This window comes from Melospiza melodia, chromosome 1 (genome assembly GCF_035770615.1).
Source record: "Melospiza melodia melodia isolate bMelMel2 chromosome 1, bMelMel2.pri, whole genome shotgun sequence".
Classification (NCBI taxonomy): domain Eukaryota; kingdom Metazoa; phylum Chordata; class Aves; order Passeriformes; family Passerellidae; genus Melospiza; species Melospiza melodia.
This window is the reverse complement of record NC_086194.1, coordinates 667434-685085: the sequence shown is the minus strand read 5'-3', so window position 1 is coordinate 685085 and position 17652 is coordinate 667434. Positions and strand designations below refer to the sequence as shown.

Below are 17652 nucleotides of genomic sequence, written 5' to 3'. Positions count from 1 at the left end.
CTGAGTGAGGGCTGTGTGCAGAGCCCCCAGAGTCCTGCTGTCCCTGTGTCCCTGCTGTCCCTGTGTCCCTGCTGTCCCTGTGTCCCTGCTGTCCCTGTGCCTGTCACTGCTCTGAGGTGCTCTGTGCTGTGTCCCTGCCTGTGCTGGGGCACTGGGACAGGGGCTGTCCCTGTGACTGTCCCTGCTCTGGGCTGTGTCCCTGCCCATGGCTGAGCTGGGGCAGTGGGACAGGGCTGTCTCTGTGTCCCTGTGACTGTCACTGTGCCTGTCACTGCTCTGAGGTGCTGTGTCCCTGCCTGTGCTGTGCTGTGGCACTGGGACAGGGGCTGTCCCTGTGACTGTCCCTGCTCTGGGCTGTGTCCCTGCCCATGGCTGAGCTGGGGCAGTGGGACAGGGCTGTCCCTGTGTCCCTGTGACTGTCACTGTGCCTGTCACTGCTCTGAGGTGCTCTGGGCTGTGTCCCTGCCTGTGCTGTGCTGGGGCACTGGGACAGGGGCTGTCCCTGTGACTGTCCCTGCTGTCCCTGTGGCTGTCCCTGCTCTGGGCTGTGTCGCTGCCCATGCTGGGGCACTGGGACAGGGGCTGTCCCTGCTGGCAGGGTGAGCAGTGCTGTGTCCTTCAGCACTGTGCCCTTGGGTGGTGCCCAGGGCTGTGCCCAAGGGCTCAGCTGCACTTTGTGTCCTTCACAGGCTTTGCTGGGGACTGGGGGTGGCCTGGGCCCTTTGGTGCTTGTCTATAACATGGGCAGTGCTGGGAGCCTCAGGATGGCAGAACAGACCCAGTGACCATTCCATGAATGACACAGAGCCAGAGGAGCCTGGGTTGGGTTGGACAGGGCCTAAAGATCATCTTGTTCCATTCCCTGCCATGGCAGGGACAGCTTCCACTGTCCCAGCTCCTGTCCAGCCTGGCCTTGGATAATGCAGGGACTGAGCAGCCACAGCTGCTGCTTCTCTTCCAGGGCCTCTCCACTCTCACATGAACAATTCCCAATTCCCAATCTCCCACCCATCCCTGCCCTCTGGCACTGGGAGCCATTCCCTGTGTCCTGTCCCTCCATCCTTGTCCCCAGTCCCTCTCCAGCTCTCCTGGAGCCCCTCCAGGCCCTGCCAGGGGCTCTGAGCTCTCCCTGGAGCTTCTCCTCTCCAGATGAACATTCCCAGCTCTCCAGCCTGGCTCCAGCCCTGCAGCAGCTCCAGCTCCCTGTGCTGTTGGACCCCAGGATTTGCACAAGTCCAGACAGATGATCCCAAAGCATTTTGCCAATTTTGTACTCCAAACAAGAGGCTTGGGCTGAGGTGTTGACCCTGGTCTGGTGGAGAGGGTTAGGAAAGAGCACGAGTAGAGTTACTCCCTGTAGTAGAAAGGGAAGAGCATTGCAGCATTGCTGGATGAGCTGCTCACACAAGGAGTGGAGGATGGATGGGGTCCCTGGTGCGTGTGCCTGGCCTGAGCTGGGTGCAGGGCCAGGAGAGGGCAAGGCTGGCACTGCCCAGCTGGGTTCCTGGGGGTGCCCTCGCTGTAACTGCTCGGGGCTCTTGCATCAGGCTCTGCTGTTTTGAGGAGAAAGTGATTCCCCAGGCACTTGTGGAGCGGGCTGCAGGGATAAACAAAGAGGAGGAGATTGTTCCAAAGGGATCACGTGGAGGCTTTGTGGCGGGGATTGCCAGGGCAGGCTCCCTGCGGGTCCTGAGCGTGGCCAGAGAGCACCAGGAGCGGCCTGGGGACCCTGCAGCCAGCCTGGGGATGGCCAGGAGTACCCCAAGAGCAGCCTGGGGACCCTGCAGCCATCCAGGAGTGCACCCAGAGCGGCCTGGGGACCCTGCAGCCAGCCTGGGGATGGCCAGGAGTGCCCCAAGAGCAGCCTGGGGACACTGCAGCCATCCAGGAGAGCACCCAGAGCAGCCTGGGGACCCTGCAGGTGGCCAAGAGTGCCCCAAGAGCAGGTGGGGACACTGCAGCCAGCCTGGGGCTCGTGTCCCAGGGGCTGCCAGAGCCAAGGGACCCTGGCTTTGTTCAGCAGTGCCTGCTGGCTCCCTGCTGGCTGTGTCACCCCTGTGACAGGGACACTGTCCTGGGGACAGGATTTCCCCGGCTTAGCTCAGGTTTATTTTGAGCTGCTGCTCTGGAGGTGGTTTGGTGCACACAGAGTTATCCCTGGGGTCCCCTCCCGAGCAAATTGCTGCATCTGGAAGAGCCTTCTGAGGCTGCTCTCTGTCTGTGGGCACCCTTGGGCTGCCCTGTGTCCCTTGTGGGTGAGGAGGAGGAGCAGGAGTGCTCGGTGCTGGGTGAGGATGGATTTACACCCTGATTCCGTTCCTCATTCCTAACACACAATTTCCTGTTTCACACCTTCAGGAGCTGAGGATGGGGAGCCCAGGATGGTTCCCCGTTTGCTGGAACTGGGTGATCCTTCAGGTTCCTTCCTGCCCAAACCATTCTGGGGCTCTGTGCCTGTGGAGGGCATCATTCCCACCTGTGCAGGGTGGGGCAAGGACTCTATGGTGGAGAAAAAGGGCTTGGGAGATGTTTGTGTTTGGAATCTCTGTTCTTCTCCTGTTTCCTTGTGTTTGGAATCTGTTCTTCATGTACAAGGGAGCTTCCCTTGGCTGGATGCACCAAGAGGAGTGAACTTTGAAATAATGTTTTTTCTAAATTTGGATATTTTCTCTTTTTGTCACAAATCCCAAACTTCTGTGCTTGGTGGCTCTGATGTGGAACGTCCTATCCTGTCTCATCATCCACAACAAGTTGTTGTCTGGTGCTGCTGGGAGTATTTTGGGAAGGAAGAAAGGACAGAAACCAGAAAGGACAGAAACCACATTCATTGAATGATTTCCAAAGCAGGAGTGTAGCTGAGTTCTCTCTTGTGGCAGAAAAGTTTAAAAATGTCCTGAAAACCATTTTGGAAATTGATTTTGAATGTCAGCCCCTGTTTTGGGAGCAGATAACTTTATTTTACATGTAGAGATTAAGTGTTCTCTTTAAATCCTCACTGTTGTTGCTACTCCAGCTATTCAGGAGATGTTAATAGTGAGTGAAATGGCACTTATGAAATGGGGTCTGTTCCAGACACCTCTGAATTTATAAACTCAAACCATGAATGAATGTTGTACAGGGAGGAAAACGGGCAAGAACAAGTGGGGCAAAACTGGCAGAGTCGGGCGGGACGGGTACAATGAAGCAGTTTGCACATTTTGGGGATGGAAATCTGGCTCAAGAACTGGTGTGAGAGTTTCAGCCCCAGAGCTGGGCTGGGGGAGAGGGCTCAGCGATGGCATTTGGTACCTTTGGGTATGGAAAGGGCCCTGGAGTGCCGGGAAGCCATTGAGGGATGGATGGAGCTGTTCCGGAGCCTTGATCCCACACGGGGCTGGCATTAACCCTTTACAGCCAGGGCTGGCATTAACCCCTTCCTGACACAGGGCTCAGAGGGCTCAGCGATGGCATTTTGTACCTTTGGGTATGGAAAGGGCCCTGGAGTGCCGGGAAGCCATTGAGGGATGGATGGAGCTGTTCGGGAGCCGAGATCCCACACGGGGCTGGCATTAACCCTTTACGGGCAGGGCTGGGATTAACCCCTTCCAACCAGGCCTTGATCCCACACGGGGCTGGCATTAACCCTTTATGGGCAGGGCTGGGATTGACCCTTTACAGCCAGGGCTGGGATTAACCCTTTACAGCCAGGGCTGGGATTAACCCCTTCCTGACACAGGGCTGGGATTAACCCTTTACGGGCAGGGCTGGGATTAACCCTTTACAGACAGGGCTGGGATTAACCCCTTCCTGACACAGGGCTGGGATTAACCCTTTACAGACAGGGCTGGCATTAACCCTTTACAGCCAGGGCTGGCATTAACCCCTTCCTGACACAGGGCTGGGATTAACCCTTTACAGGCAGGGCTGGGATTAACCCCTTCCTGACACAGGGCTGGGATTAACCCTTTACAGGCAGGGCTGGGATTAACCCCTTCCTGACACAGGGCTGGGATTAACCCCTTCCAACCAGGCCTTGATCCTACATAGGGCTGGGATTAACCCCTTCCAGCCAGGGCTGGGATTAACCCCTTACAGCCAGGCCTTGTTCCTACTCAGGGCTGGGATTAACCCCTTACAGCCAGGTCTTGTTCTTGCACAGGGCTGGGATTAACCCCTTACATCCAGGCTTTATTCCTGACACAGGGCTGGGATTAACCCCTTACAGCCAGGTCTTGTTCCTGACAGCAATGCTGGGATTAACCCCTTACAGCCAGGCCTTGTTCCTACCCAGGGCTGGGATTAACCCCTTACAGCCAGGCCTTGTTTCTGCACAGGGCTGGGATTAACCCCTTACAGCCAGGCTTTATTTCTGACAGCAATGCTGGGATTAACTCCTTGCAGCCTGCCCAGAGTTGTGCATGGCTGGGATTTTCCCATAGGAAGTGCTCTGTTCCTCGTGACCTCCTGTCCTCTGGCAGCACAAAGCCCCTCATTGTTCCCATGGGAATGCCAGGGGAGAGCAGGACCTTGGTGTTAGGGCCCATTGTGCAGCTTTTCTCTGAAGGAGCTTGTCTGGAGCCAGGCTCTTGTTTTCCCACCTCTGAAGTCCCGAGGAATGTTCCCTGGCCCCTGCCGAGGAGGGGAGAGCTGGGTTCTGAGCTCTGTGCCTCCCTCCCTGCCTCTGGGGACAGTGGGGTTTGGGAGCTGCCGTGGCAGTGGGAGCAGTGGGTGATCACTCACAGCCACATCCAGGGCCCAGCTGAGGGCAAGGAAATCCAGCTGCTTCTCTGGGGTGTGAGCAATCCATTATCCATTCTGCATCTGCAGGGAGCTGGGGTTTCCCTCTTCTGGGGTGTCTGTGCTGCTGGCTTTGGGCACTGCTGGTGCAGTGTTTGCAGCCCCAGGATCAGCAGGGTTTGTGCTGGCTCCTTGGTGGGGAAGATGAAACAGGAAAGCCTTATCAATATGATTGCCTGGTAAAAGATTTTGAGAATATGGAAACTATAAGCGAGATTGAAATGAAAGCTTTGAGATCCCTCAGTTACTGAACAACTGGAAAACAATGGTGTGGCTGGACTGAAGGTGATCCCCTTTTGATGGAACAACACCCTCTGCTTGCAGACAGCTCCAAGGGGCAGAGCAGACCCTACAGCTTGGCAGAAGGGGCCCAAAGAGGAGATTTTAGGGTTTGAAATGTAACACAGGACGGTAATGTAGTGATTCTTATAGGCTGTATGGAAATGCCGTAGGATTTGTATCTTGGACTAGATTGGTTAGTGAGAATCAGAATATTCAGCACAGAAGATTTGTTTTATTGTAACGGGAACCTCACTCTCTTACCCTCTCATCCTCCCTCCCCTCTCTTCTCTCATCCTGCTCCAGCTGTGTCTGGCAGCTCCCAGCAGGGCCCTGCACCCAGGCCCTGTGCAATAAACCCCAAATCCCAGCAGGGCCCTGCACCCAGGCCCTGTGCAATAAACCCCAAATCCCAGCAGGGCCCTGCACCCAGGCCCTGTGCAATAAACCCCAAATCCCAGCAGGGCCCTGCACCCAGGCCCTCTGCAATAAACCCCAAATTCCCAGCAGGGCCCTGCACCCAGGCCCTGTGCAATAAACCCCAAATTCCAAAAGGCCCCTGCACCCAGGCCCTGTGCAATAAACCCCAAATCCCAGCAGGGCCCTGCACCCAGGCCCTCTGCAATAAACCCCAAATCCCAGCCCTGGCTGCAGAGATCTCTCGTCTCTGTCCATCCTGCCCATCCTACCCCTGGCTCTCCTACATCTCCTCTGCTCTGTGTGAGCTGGGAGCAGCCCAGGGCTGGGGGACACCCCTGTAACCCCTCCCTGTGTCACAGGATGCTGGGGAGGCACTGCCCTGCCTGCAGCCTCCATTCCTGCCTCACTGGGGAATTTCCTGAGGCCCTGTCGAAGGGAGGAATGATGGATCTGACTCCATGTTCTTAGAAGGCTAATTTACTATTTTATTATCTATATTATATTAAAGAATACTAAACTAAAGAATACAGAAAGGATGCAGACAGAAGGCTCAAAGATACTAATGAAAACTCCTAACTCCTTCCAGAGTTCCGACACAGCTGGCTGCGATTGGTCATTAAGTAAAAACAATTCCCATGAAACTAATCAAACAACCACCTGTGGGTAAACAATGTCCAAACCACATTCCAAAGCAGCAAAACACAGGAGAAGCAAATGAGATAAATATTGTTTTGCTTTTTCTCTGAGGCTTCTCAGCTTCCCAGGAGAGAAATTGTGGCAAAGGGATTTTTCCATAAAATGTGACTGTGACAGCTCATGATCTGAGCTGGAGCCCAGGGCAGATGTGTCAGTCACAGCAGGAATCTGGGGTGCTCTGCTTCAGGTCTAGGCAACATGATGGAGCAAATTCCTGAATGTATTGAAGTGCAAGAAAAGCACTATGGAATGGGGATTTATTTGGGGTTTTTCCTTCTATTTCCCCCCTCCAGGCTTCACTGGCTCAGCTGTGTGTTTGTATTACACTAATGCTAGGGCCTGCTTCCAGAACATTTTGTGGGAAAATGAGGAGTTGAGTGTGCCTAAACCCCAGGTGACTGTCTGTTAGAAAAGGGAAACTTTCCTACCTTTGTTACTTATCCTCTGAGCCCACAGCGGGCTCTGCTGTGTTTCCCTGCCCTTGGTGTCCTGGGAGGCTCCTGGGAAGGCTGTAAAGCCCTTCAGGCAGAAATGTGAAGAATTTGGAACATGTAACTATTGTTGAGTGAGATAAAAGCTTTTGTCTGGGGAAAAGTAGCGAGTTTGAGTTGATTTTTTCTGCAAAGGGAAGTTCTACATTTCTTCCTTCTGCTGGTCAGCCTTGTTTTATGAGAGTGCAGGACACAGGAGCCAGATGGGATTGGGTTTTGCTCCCAGGAACAGGGACAGGAGGAGAGGGAACGGCCTCAGGCTGGGCCAGGGCAGGCTCAGGGTGGATATTGGGGAAATTCGTGCACTAAAGAGAGGTTCAGTGTTGGCAGGGGCTGCCCGGGCAGTGCTGAGTCCCCATCCCTGGAGGTGGCACTCGGTGCTCTGGGCTGGGGGCAAGGTGGCCATGGGGCACAGGGTGGACTCAGGCACCTTGAGGGTCTTTTCCAAGCTCACTGATCCTGGGATCTGTGCCACGTCTGGCTCTTGTACCTGCAACAAGCCAGAAATGTCACCTGTGGGCTGCAAGGTGGGCACAATCCGCTGCTCTCGTGCTTCCAGGCAAACTTTGTCTTGGGTTTGCAGTCATGCAAGAGGCAGGAAATTCTCCTTTAACATTTGTCCTGCAATCCACAGGTTTATTTTGGCATGGACGACCTCTGTTTGCAGAAATGACTTGGAGCAGGAACAATTCCTGCTGCTCACTCCTAGGAGCTCTGTCACAGCATAAAGCAAATAAAGATGGCAGGTTTTAATGTGCAATCCCCCCCAGTGATAAAGAAATACTGGCTTTGGAACGCTCAGTGTTTCCTTACAGAATGCTGCTGTTGGACAGCAGGTGAAGAGATCAAATAGAGAGTTTTCCTCCTTGAAGGTACCAGGAATTGTTGCCAGTGCTGTGCTCCTCCCCAGAGCGCCTTAGGCAGCTCAGGCTGCTCAGAGAGCCACTTGTGATGTGTTTATTGCCACAGGAGCAGCATCTCCACATTGTTCCTGAGTTCCTCCTGGAACAGGGGTGTTCCAGTCCTGACAGTGAGGGTGAGATCTGCTCAGTCATTTCATAGCAGCAATAAATGAATCCCAGGATGGTTTGTGCTGCAAAGGACCTCAGATCCCATCCATTCCACTGCTGCCATGGCAGGGGCAGCTTCCGTGATCCCAGGGTGCTCCAGGCTCCAATTCCAGCCTGGCCTTGGGCACTGGCGAGAAATCAGGAGCAGACACAGCTGCTCTGGGCACCTGTGCCAGGGGCTCTCAGCCTCACAGGGAGGGATTCCATCCTGGACACCGACAGCCTTTCTAAAACAAGCTGCTAACGCCGATTTCCCTCGTTTCTCTCCCCGTGTGCCCCCCAGGTGGAGGCAGTGCCTCCGAGCAGGGCTGCCCACGCTGCTGTGCCCCGGGATGGCCCGCAGGTGAGGATGACCCTGACTGAGAGGCTGCGCGAGAGGATTTCGCGGGCGTTCTACAGCCACGGGCTGCTCTGTGCCTCCTACCCCATCCCCATCATCCTCTTCACCGCGCTCTGCATCCTGGCCTGCTGGTGAGTCCTGCCCCGGGGGCACGGGGCACTGTCGTGGCAGGAGGGAGTGATGACTCCGCATGTTCTTAGGAGGCTAATTTATTACATTACGATATATTAGGATACATTATGATGTATTGTATTATCTCATATATAATATAACATAATATAACATAATATAACATAATATAACATAATATAACATAATATAACATAATATAACATAATATAACATAATATAACATAATATAACATAATATAACATAATATAACATAATATAACATAATATAACATAATATAACATAATATAACATAATATAACATAATATAACATAATATAACATAATATAATATATATCACTATGTTATTATATATTATGTTATAATATGAGATGTTACAATATTATATATTATGTTATTATGATATGAGATACTATGTTATAATATTGTATACTTTGTTATAATCTGAGATGTGCTATAATATTATATATTTTGTTACAATATGAGATATGATATTATATTATATTATGATATATAAGGATATATCATATCCTATAATATCATGCCATACTATACCATACTATACTACATTATACTACATTAGAATACTATATTATTATACTATATTATACTATACTAAAACTATACTAAAACTATTGTAGTATATAATATATTATATTATATACTATCAATATATTATATTAATATGTTTTTGTTATGATATATGTTATGGTATACTATGTAATAAGATGAGATATTATGTTATAATGTTATATATTTTGTTATATTAGGATATATTATATTATGATATATATTAGTTATATTAGGATATATAAGGATATGTCATATCCTGTCATACTATACCATACTATATCATACTGTACGACATTACACTACATTAGTATACTATATTATTATACTATATTTATTATTATACTATATTATTATACAATATTATACTATACTATATTATTATTCTATATTATACTATACTAAAACTATTATAGTATATAATATATACTATATTATAGTATATAATACTATACTATCTAAAGAATAGAGAATGGATATTTACAGATGGCTTGACAAGATAAGAATGAAAACTCATGACTCTCCAGAGTCCTGACACAGCTTGATGGTGATTGGTCATTAAGTTAAAACAATTCACATGAAACCAATCAAACAACCACCTGTTGGATAAACAATCCCCAAACCACATTGCAAAGCAGCAAAACTCAGCAGAAGCAAATGCGATAATATTGTTTTGCTTTTTCTTCCCAGGAGAGAAATCCTGGGCAAGGGGATTTTTGCAGAAGAGATGGCAGTGACACAGGGCTGGGCACAGGGGTTCTTGGCAGTGTTCTCCCTTCTGGGCCCACCCAGAAGCTCTTTTTAAATTTAGACCTCGTAGGTTTTGTCATCTCCTTTTGTGGGACAAAAGAAACAATGGGGATGAAGTGTCTGCATCTGGTTTAATAAGTAAGAACCAATTGAATGAGTGAAGTGAAGCAATAAATGAGATGAAGGTAACCTCAAGCACCTGGTAGTGGCCTCCAGAGCCATGAATTAAAAATGGGGAGAAGGAAAGCTGATCTTTCCTTGCACACCTGCCTGTCCTGTTCTGCCTGGAGCCTGCACTCTTCTGTTTCACCCTTGGCAAGCCCGTGTGGGAGTGGATTCCCCACTCTCCTTATGGACCCTGGTTTGGATCCCTGGTTTGCAGGAGGATATAATTTTACTCCAGGAGTGTCACACGGGCTCAGAATCATCTCCAGCAGGGCACTGTGGGGCTGAGCAAGCCCATGTCCCCAGACCATGCACACGTGTGCATGTACAGATTATTGTGTCCTGCAGGGTTCAGTTCTCTTGTCTGTTTTGGGCAAAATAAACCCCTTGTGATGATTTGCTCCCTGTTTGTAGGAAAGCTCCACTGTGTGGGCACAGACACAGGTTTCCCTTTGATTTGTGATGGTGCCAGGGCTGCTTGCACATCTCAGTTAAAAACCTCAAAGGGAGGATTTTCACACATGGAAAAGCTCTGGGGTGGCTTCTCCTGGCTGGAACCCTTGGTGGTTGTGAGCAGCAGTGGGGACATTGCTTGCTGGGTTTTCACTGCTCCACAGGACCCCTTGTACCTTTCAGGGACACTTTTATTCTCAGGTCTCTTGTGCTGTAGAACTTGAAGCTCCTACAAGACCCACCCAAGTGGTTCCTACATTTCTCTGTCTTTGATATGAAAGACATCAAAGACAGAGATATCTGGATATATCTTGCTGCTTGCGAGATAGCAAGCTCTGTGTTTTGGCTCCAGCTTTGCCAGGAGCAGCTTTCCAGTGGCATTTCTGCACCTGGAAGCTGCACCCAGCAAAGCCAGGCCATGTGTGTCACTGTGTCACCTCAGGAATGGCTCCCAGGGTGGCTCAGGCTCCTCATTCAGCTCTCCCAGGCAGCAAATGCAGGAAAATGCTGCAGTGCCAGTGTTCACCCACAGAGCTGTGTTTGGGGAGGGATCAAAACGTGCTTATTCCCTTCTGAAATTCAGGATTTCCTGGAGAGCAGGGATCAAAACGTGCTTATTCCCTTTGGAAAAGGGATTTTCCCTGGAAAAGGCCTTCAGGTCATGGAGCCCAGGCATTCCCCAGCACTGCCAAGGCCACCTGTGACCCTTCCATATTCCTGAAACAGGGCTAATAAATACAGACATCCCTGCAAACGAGGGTGGGTCTGGTACCCCGAGCTGTCAGAGGTGCACCAGCCCTGCCTGCTGTGCCTGGCACCAGGGAGAGCTCGTGGAATTCTGCTGCAGACAAATCATCTCAGTTACTGTGGCTGCCCTCCCCTCACGTCAGCCAAACCCCACCGTTCTGGTGTGCAGACAGGTTTAAAAGTGAAATAAAGCTCAGGGTGCACTATTTATCCACCAGGGGCTCTGGCTTCAGGCAGGTGAGGGCAGTGCCCATGCAGGGAATAAGGTCAGCACAGTCTGGTCTGGTAGTTTTGGGTGCCTTTCTCCTTGGGAGGGTTTGCACAGACCCCGTGTTCAATGTCACTGACAGACAAGACACAGCATCTCTGGCTTTGAGAATAAACAATACCCAAAGCAAAAAATCCTGGGACTCATTCTTGCTCTCCAATCCCAAAGTCTGAAAATCCAGGTTGGTCCCCACATCAGAGGGGGAGTTTTCTTGTTCTGCTATAAATCCCTTTGTAGGTGACACTCATTTTCCTCATCCCACTCGAGTGTCTCTGTGTTGGGATCTGCATTTTCCCCTGGAATGGGGGTGTCACCTCATGATGACACTCCATGTTCCTAGAAGGCTAATTTATTATTTTATGTTACTGTATTATATAAAGGAGTGCCATACAGACAAGGTCACCAGCCTTGTCTGAGAGCAGCCCAGAGGGGAACAGGTGACACGTGGGGATGTGGCCACTGGGGTAGATATGAAATGCCAGTGTCACTCTGAGGAACAGCTTCTAGTTCAGGTGAGGATTGCAGGTGAGCCAGGTGAGTCTGCTGCGGGTTTAGGGCAATTAAACAGGGGTTTGTTAATGAACTGAAGCACAGGTTCTGCTTCTGGAGGGTGTCAGAACAGGCTGGAACCAGAGCCCCTGGGGAGGTGTATGTGTGTAGATGTGTGTGTACAGATTTATTTAGAGTTATTTCTGTAAGATTGTATCACTCTTGCACAGTCTGTACTGTTTGTGGGGTAGCCAGAGGGCCTGAATTAGAGTCAGACTCTTCATGTTCAGATCCCCAGAGAGCAGAGTCTCCTCTGGGCTTCCAGCATGACACTGAACTGAGCAGTTTGTGCTGCACAGGAGAGGGGAATCTCCTTTCCAGGCAGAATTTGGAGCCCTGTGAGAGGGAAGCAGGGCACAGCCACCAACACCCACTCAGGAGCAGGTTGTTGGTGCCCTTGCCAAGGCTAAAAAGGCCCTGTTGGTGCCAGGCATGGGCCTTGCCAGCCCCGTGGCAGGACCCTGGTGGCAGATCCCTCCCTGCTCAGCAGGGCATTCCAGGCTGCTCTGTCCTGGCTGCAGCCAGGCCCAGAGCTTGTCCTGCTGGGAGCTGGTTCCATGCCATGGGTCGGCTCCTTTCCTGTTCCCTAAGCCTGGCAGCTCCTGCTTCCCTCTGCCCTCGGTGCCTGCATGTGCCTGGGGCTCTCCTGGCCCCCTGAGCTGTTTCACAGTCTGTCGGTGCTTGGGCGAGCACCTCTGCCTGCTCCTCCTCCTGCTGCAGTTTGTGACAGTGCTCACAGGGCTTGTCAGGTGAGGGAAGAGACGAGAGTGTTGGCTCTGTGTTCAGAAGGCTTGATTTATTAGTTTATGGTATATGTATTACATTAAAACTATACTAAAAAAAATAGGAGGTGAGTCCCAAACCAGCAGGGCCAGCCCCTTTCCCCTCCATGCTGAGCCATGGACCAGGGCTGAGAGCTCAGAGAGAATCCAGAGTCCCCTCCTGCTCTGGTCCCACAGCAGAGCTGCTCATCCCACCTGGGGTGAATCTGAACTGACTCCACACTCAGACCGAATCTGAATTAAATCTGAACTGACTCCACAGTGAGACCAAATCTGAATTAAATCTGAACTGACTCCACAATCAGACCAAATCTGAATTAAATCTGAACTGACTCCACAATCAGACCGAATCTGAATTAAATCTGAGCTGATTCCACAGTCAGACCAAATCTGAATTAAATCTGAACCGACTCCACAATCAGACCGAATCTGAATTAACTCTGAACTGACTCCACACTCAGACCGAATCTGAATTAAATCTGAGCTGATTCCACAGTCAGACTAAATCTAAGCTGACTCCACAATCAGACCAATTGATTTATATTAGAATATATAAGGATATATCATATCCTATCCTATCATAACATACTATATCATACTATAGCGTACTATACTACATTATACTACATTATTATATTATTATACTATACTAAAACCAATACAGTATATAATATATACTATATTATAGTATACAATACTATGCTATCTAAAGAATAGAGAAAGGATACAGACAGAATTTTCCGATTGAAAATGATTCAAATTCTACAAAAACATTTATTTTGACTCCTCCCAGCTCACGGGTGACTCACAGGGAATACCCCTCTGCAGAAGCACCTTCTGTGAATCTCAAGTGCTTTCCTTGGATTTCTGGACACAGCTGCCAACAGTGAAATCATTTAGGGAGAAAACAATTCCTCCTCAATCATCTGTGGAACGTGCTCTGCTTTGTTTATCACTTATGCTTGATCTTATTGTTCCTTTTTCTCTTCCCTGCCCTTGCTGAAGGAAATGTTAATAATTAGAGTATTTCTGTCAGAGCAATAAAGAGCAAATCTGACAAGCTTGGCTTCTGATTTCATTGTTCTTTTCCAGCTGTTTGTTGTTCTCTCTGAGGCCTTGTGTTTAGATGCTGCTTGTTCCTCCACGGCCTCTGATGATCCAAGCAATCCCTAATGAAGGGGGCAGGAAAACAATTCCAAGGCCATTCTATTTAATGTGTTGGTATTGCCACAAGATTCATCTACAAACAGGAAAATATATCAGGAATTGTAGGGCCACCAAAAGACTGAAGTTCTGATCTCCAGTTCAGTTTGGTGCTGACAGTTCAGATCCTCTGTGGATCTCTGTGTGTCAGCAGCCCTGCTTTTCCCACCAGGTCAATTCTGATTTGCTTTTAACCACTTTTGAGAACATTTGGAAGTAAAAATCTGATTCTAAACTCTCTGTAACCTCATTTCCTCAATTTTTGAGTAGTTCAAAGTTGAAAGCTCTGTTGTGGGATAGGAGCTACGATCACCAGAGGTTGTGGTGGCAAAGCAGCAAGAGGATCAAGATTTCACAGTTCTGGTGTCTCACTGCTGCTCTTAAAAGTGCTTTGAGGACCAATGAAGCTAATGACAAGTTTTGGAAATAGTTTGAATTTAAATGAGGAAGAGCAGAGGACTGTAAAGGCTTTGGGGCAGGGCAGCAGCCACTGGAACAAGGGAGTGTCTGGGCTTTGGGTGGGATGCACAGGTACTGAGCTATGGCCGTGCTTTTTGCCACAGCCAGTGGGGTGGAGGAATCCAGGAGAGGCCCTGCAAGGTCTGCCCTTCTCCTCTGCCAGGGCTTTTCCATCCCTGTCCAGGGGAGGAGGACTCTGGAATAGCTTTGTGTCCCATGGAAGCCAAAGCCCTCTCTCTGTGCCTTCTGTCCTGCACAGCTTGTCTTTGCCAGCGGGCCTGCTCATTTTTTAAACTACTACTACTACTATTATTATTATTATTATTGCTTTTATTACTATTGCTTTTATTATTGTTGTCAAAATTTATTATAATTATTATAATTATTATAATTATCATTGTCATTATTATTATTTTATAAAGTAATGTGAATTACTACTTTAATTATTATTATTCATACCACCAGGACAAAATGACTTCAGCATTTAGACCTCAACCTTGGGGCAGGGTTACCATTCTGGGGACGCATTCAGATATTTCAGGAAACGTTGAATTTATTCTGCCTGTAAGAGCCCACGACCCTCCACAGTGAGCGTTGCCCGGTTGTGTCCCCCCAGCTCGCCCCTGCTGAAGCTGCCTCTGCCAGGGACGGGCCCCGTGGAGTTCAGCACCCCCCTGAAGGACTACGCTCCCCCCGGGGAGCAGGGAGCGCAGCCTGGGGAGCCCGGGGAGCGCCCCGACTGGGTGAGTGTGCTGGGGACATCGTGGGGACATGGGGAGGGACACAGCCATGCTGGGGACACAGCCCCTGGGGAGCAGGGAGTGCAGCCCGGGGAGTGCCCCGACTGGGTGAGTGTGCTGGGGACATTGTGGGGACATCATGGGGACACTGGGGAGCAGGGAATGCAGCACGGGGAGCCCGGGGAGCGCCCCAACTGGGTGAGTGTGCTGGGGACACTGGGGACATCGTGGGGACACTGGGGAGGGACACAGCCCCTGGGGAGCAGGGAGTGCAGCCTGGGGAGTGCCCCGACTGGGTGAGTGTGCTGGGGACACTGGGGACATCATGGGGACACTGGGGAGGGACACAGCCCCCGGGGAGCGCCCCGACTGGGTGAGTGTGCTGGGGACATCGTGGGGACATGGGGAGGGACACAGCCATGCTGGGGACATCGTGGGGACATGGGGAGCAGGGAATGTAGCACGGGGAGCGCCCCGAGTGGGTGAGTGTGCTGGGGACATCGTGGGGACATGGGGAGGGACACAGCCATGCTGGGGACACAGCCCCTGGGGAGCAGGGAGTGCAGCCTGGGGAGTGTCCCGACTGGGTGAGTGTGCTGGGGACACTGGGGACATCATGGGGACACTGGGGAGCAGGGAATGCAGCACGGGGAGCCCGGGGAGCGCCCCGACTGGGTGAGTGTGCTGGGGACATCGTGGGGACATCGTGGGGACACTGGGGAGGGACACAGCCCCCGGGGAGCAGGGAATGCAGCCCGGGGAGCGCCCCGACTGGGTGAGTGTGCTGGGGACACTGGGGACATCATGGGGACACTGGGGAGCAGGGAATGCAGCCCGGGGAGCGCCCCGACTGGGTGAGTGTGCTGGGGACATGGGGGGACATCATGGAGACACTGGGGAGGGACACAGCCCCCGGGGAGCACCGCAACTGGGTGAGTGTGCTGGGGACATCATGGGGACATGGGGACATGGGGACACTGGGGAGCAGGGAGTGCAGCCCGGGGAGCACCCCGACTGGGTGAGTATGCTGGGGAAATTGTGGGGACATCATGGGGACACTGGGGAGGGGACACGGCCCTGCTGGGTCACGGCCAGGGGACACGGCCCTGCTGGGCTGCCCAGCACGCGGTGGCCCAGAGCAGCTGTGGCTGCCCCTGCATCCCTGGCAGTGCCCAAGGCCAGGCTGGACATTGGGGCTTGGAGCACCCTGGGACAGTGGGAGGTGTCCCTGCCATGGCAGGGGTGGCACTGGGTGGCTCCGAGGTCCCCACAGCACAAACAGAGAATCAGACTCATTCTGTTCTTGCCTGCTGAGTCCTGTCGTGTCCCACCTCTGATTTGGGAAGGGAGAGCAGAGTCTGGCAAAGCCCTTCTGTGGTAAGAAGGAAATGATGAATGTGACTCCATGGTCTGGAAGGCTAATTTATTATTTTATGTTGCTATATTAAATAAAAGAATGCTATACTTAAACTATACTAAAGAACAGAGAAAGGATACAGATAGAAGGCTGAAATATGGTAATGAAAAACCTGTGACTCTCCAGAGTCCCAACACAGCCTGACAAGGATTGGTCATTAAGTAAAAATAATTCACATGTTGGACAAACAATCTCCAACCACATTCCCAAGCAGCAAAACACAGGAGAAGGAAATGAGATAATATTGTTTTCCTTTTTCTCTGTGGCTTCTCCCCTTTCCAGGAGAAGAAATCCTGGGCAAGGGCATTTTTCCAGAAAATATGGCAGTTATGAGGCTTTTAGTTGTTGGGATTTTTTGGGTTTGAAGGCACTTGAGACAATAGTTTATGTTTGGAATTCAGTGTTTATTGTTTTTTCTTAGTAAGACAGTTTCATTACTGTGAGTTTGGCAATTTTTTATTAAAAGGCACAAAATCGTTAACAATTTTTTGTTACAAGGTTTTTAAGACTAAACTATTTAATTAAGAGCTGACAGATTATTTTTTTAACTTAATAATTGATTTTAAAGAGCTTGCAATGCAGACTTTTTTAGTTAATTACAAAATGCTATTTAAAGAAGAAGGAGGAAGAAGTGTGAAGAAGAAACTTAGGATAGCATTCTGTGTTTTCTATTTTGTTTTTATTTACAGTATACTAAAAATCTTAAATTTCTCACTAAGTGATATACTTACGCTACTCTCCATAATTTATTTTACACTCTTGTGGATTCCAGTCTATCTTGAAGTTTAGGAAACTTTCTCTATGAATGAGGGTCAAAGTCAGTGCTCCTCCCAGAGCAGACAGAGAAATATTTTTGGTGCTTTGGGATTCCACATGGCAAAGGGAATTTTCCAGAAAATATGGCAGTGACACCGTCCCTGCTCTGGTTCTCTGGGAGCTCTCCAGTTGTGGGAATATTTAAAACCAGAGGGATTTAGGAAGGTATATCTAGTGAGATATTATGAAGTTCTAAGTAATTTTCCAATTGAGTTTTCAATTATTATCTTTTTAGCACTCACTAAATATATTTTCTGTATTCTTTAGTGTAGTATCACGTAGTTATACTATATTATATCACTTTATTATACTATATTATACTATATATACTATATTCTTTACTGTAATATAGTGTAATAAAGTAATAGATGAGCCTTCTGAGAACATAGAGTCAGATACATAATTCTCTCCCCTCGTCAGGGTTGTCCACATTTACAATAATAGACAAAGCTGATACAGAGATTCTGTCATTAGAAGGTATGAAAAGACACTTTTTTATTAGAAATCTACAGTTTTATAGAAACAATGG

General features: G+C 49.6%; 1 protein-coding gene across 3 annotated transcripts in view; it reads left to right on the top strand.

Annotated features, from left to right (window-relative positions):
- Positions 1 to 17652, top strand: part of SCAP (SREBF chaperone) — a 59169-nt gene that overhangs the window by 6072 nt on the left and 35445 nt on the right. For 2 of the 3 annotated variants that reach the window (XM_063162228.1, XM_063162144.1), the window contains exons 2-3: positions 8016 to 8203; positions 14767 to 14893. In XM_063162228.1, coding sequence (XP_063018298.1) covers positions 8082 to 8203; positions 14767 to 14893 — 249 coding nt within the window. In that variant the 5' untranslated portion in view covers positions 8016 to 8081. Of the gene's footprint in view, positions 1 to 8015; positions 8204 to 14766; positions 14894 to 15523; positions 15566 to 17652 lie in introns of those variants that run through there. The other variant, XM_063162322.1, reaches the window with a different exon arrangement.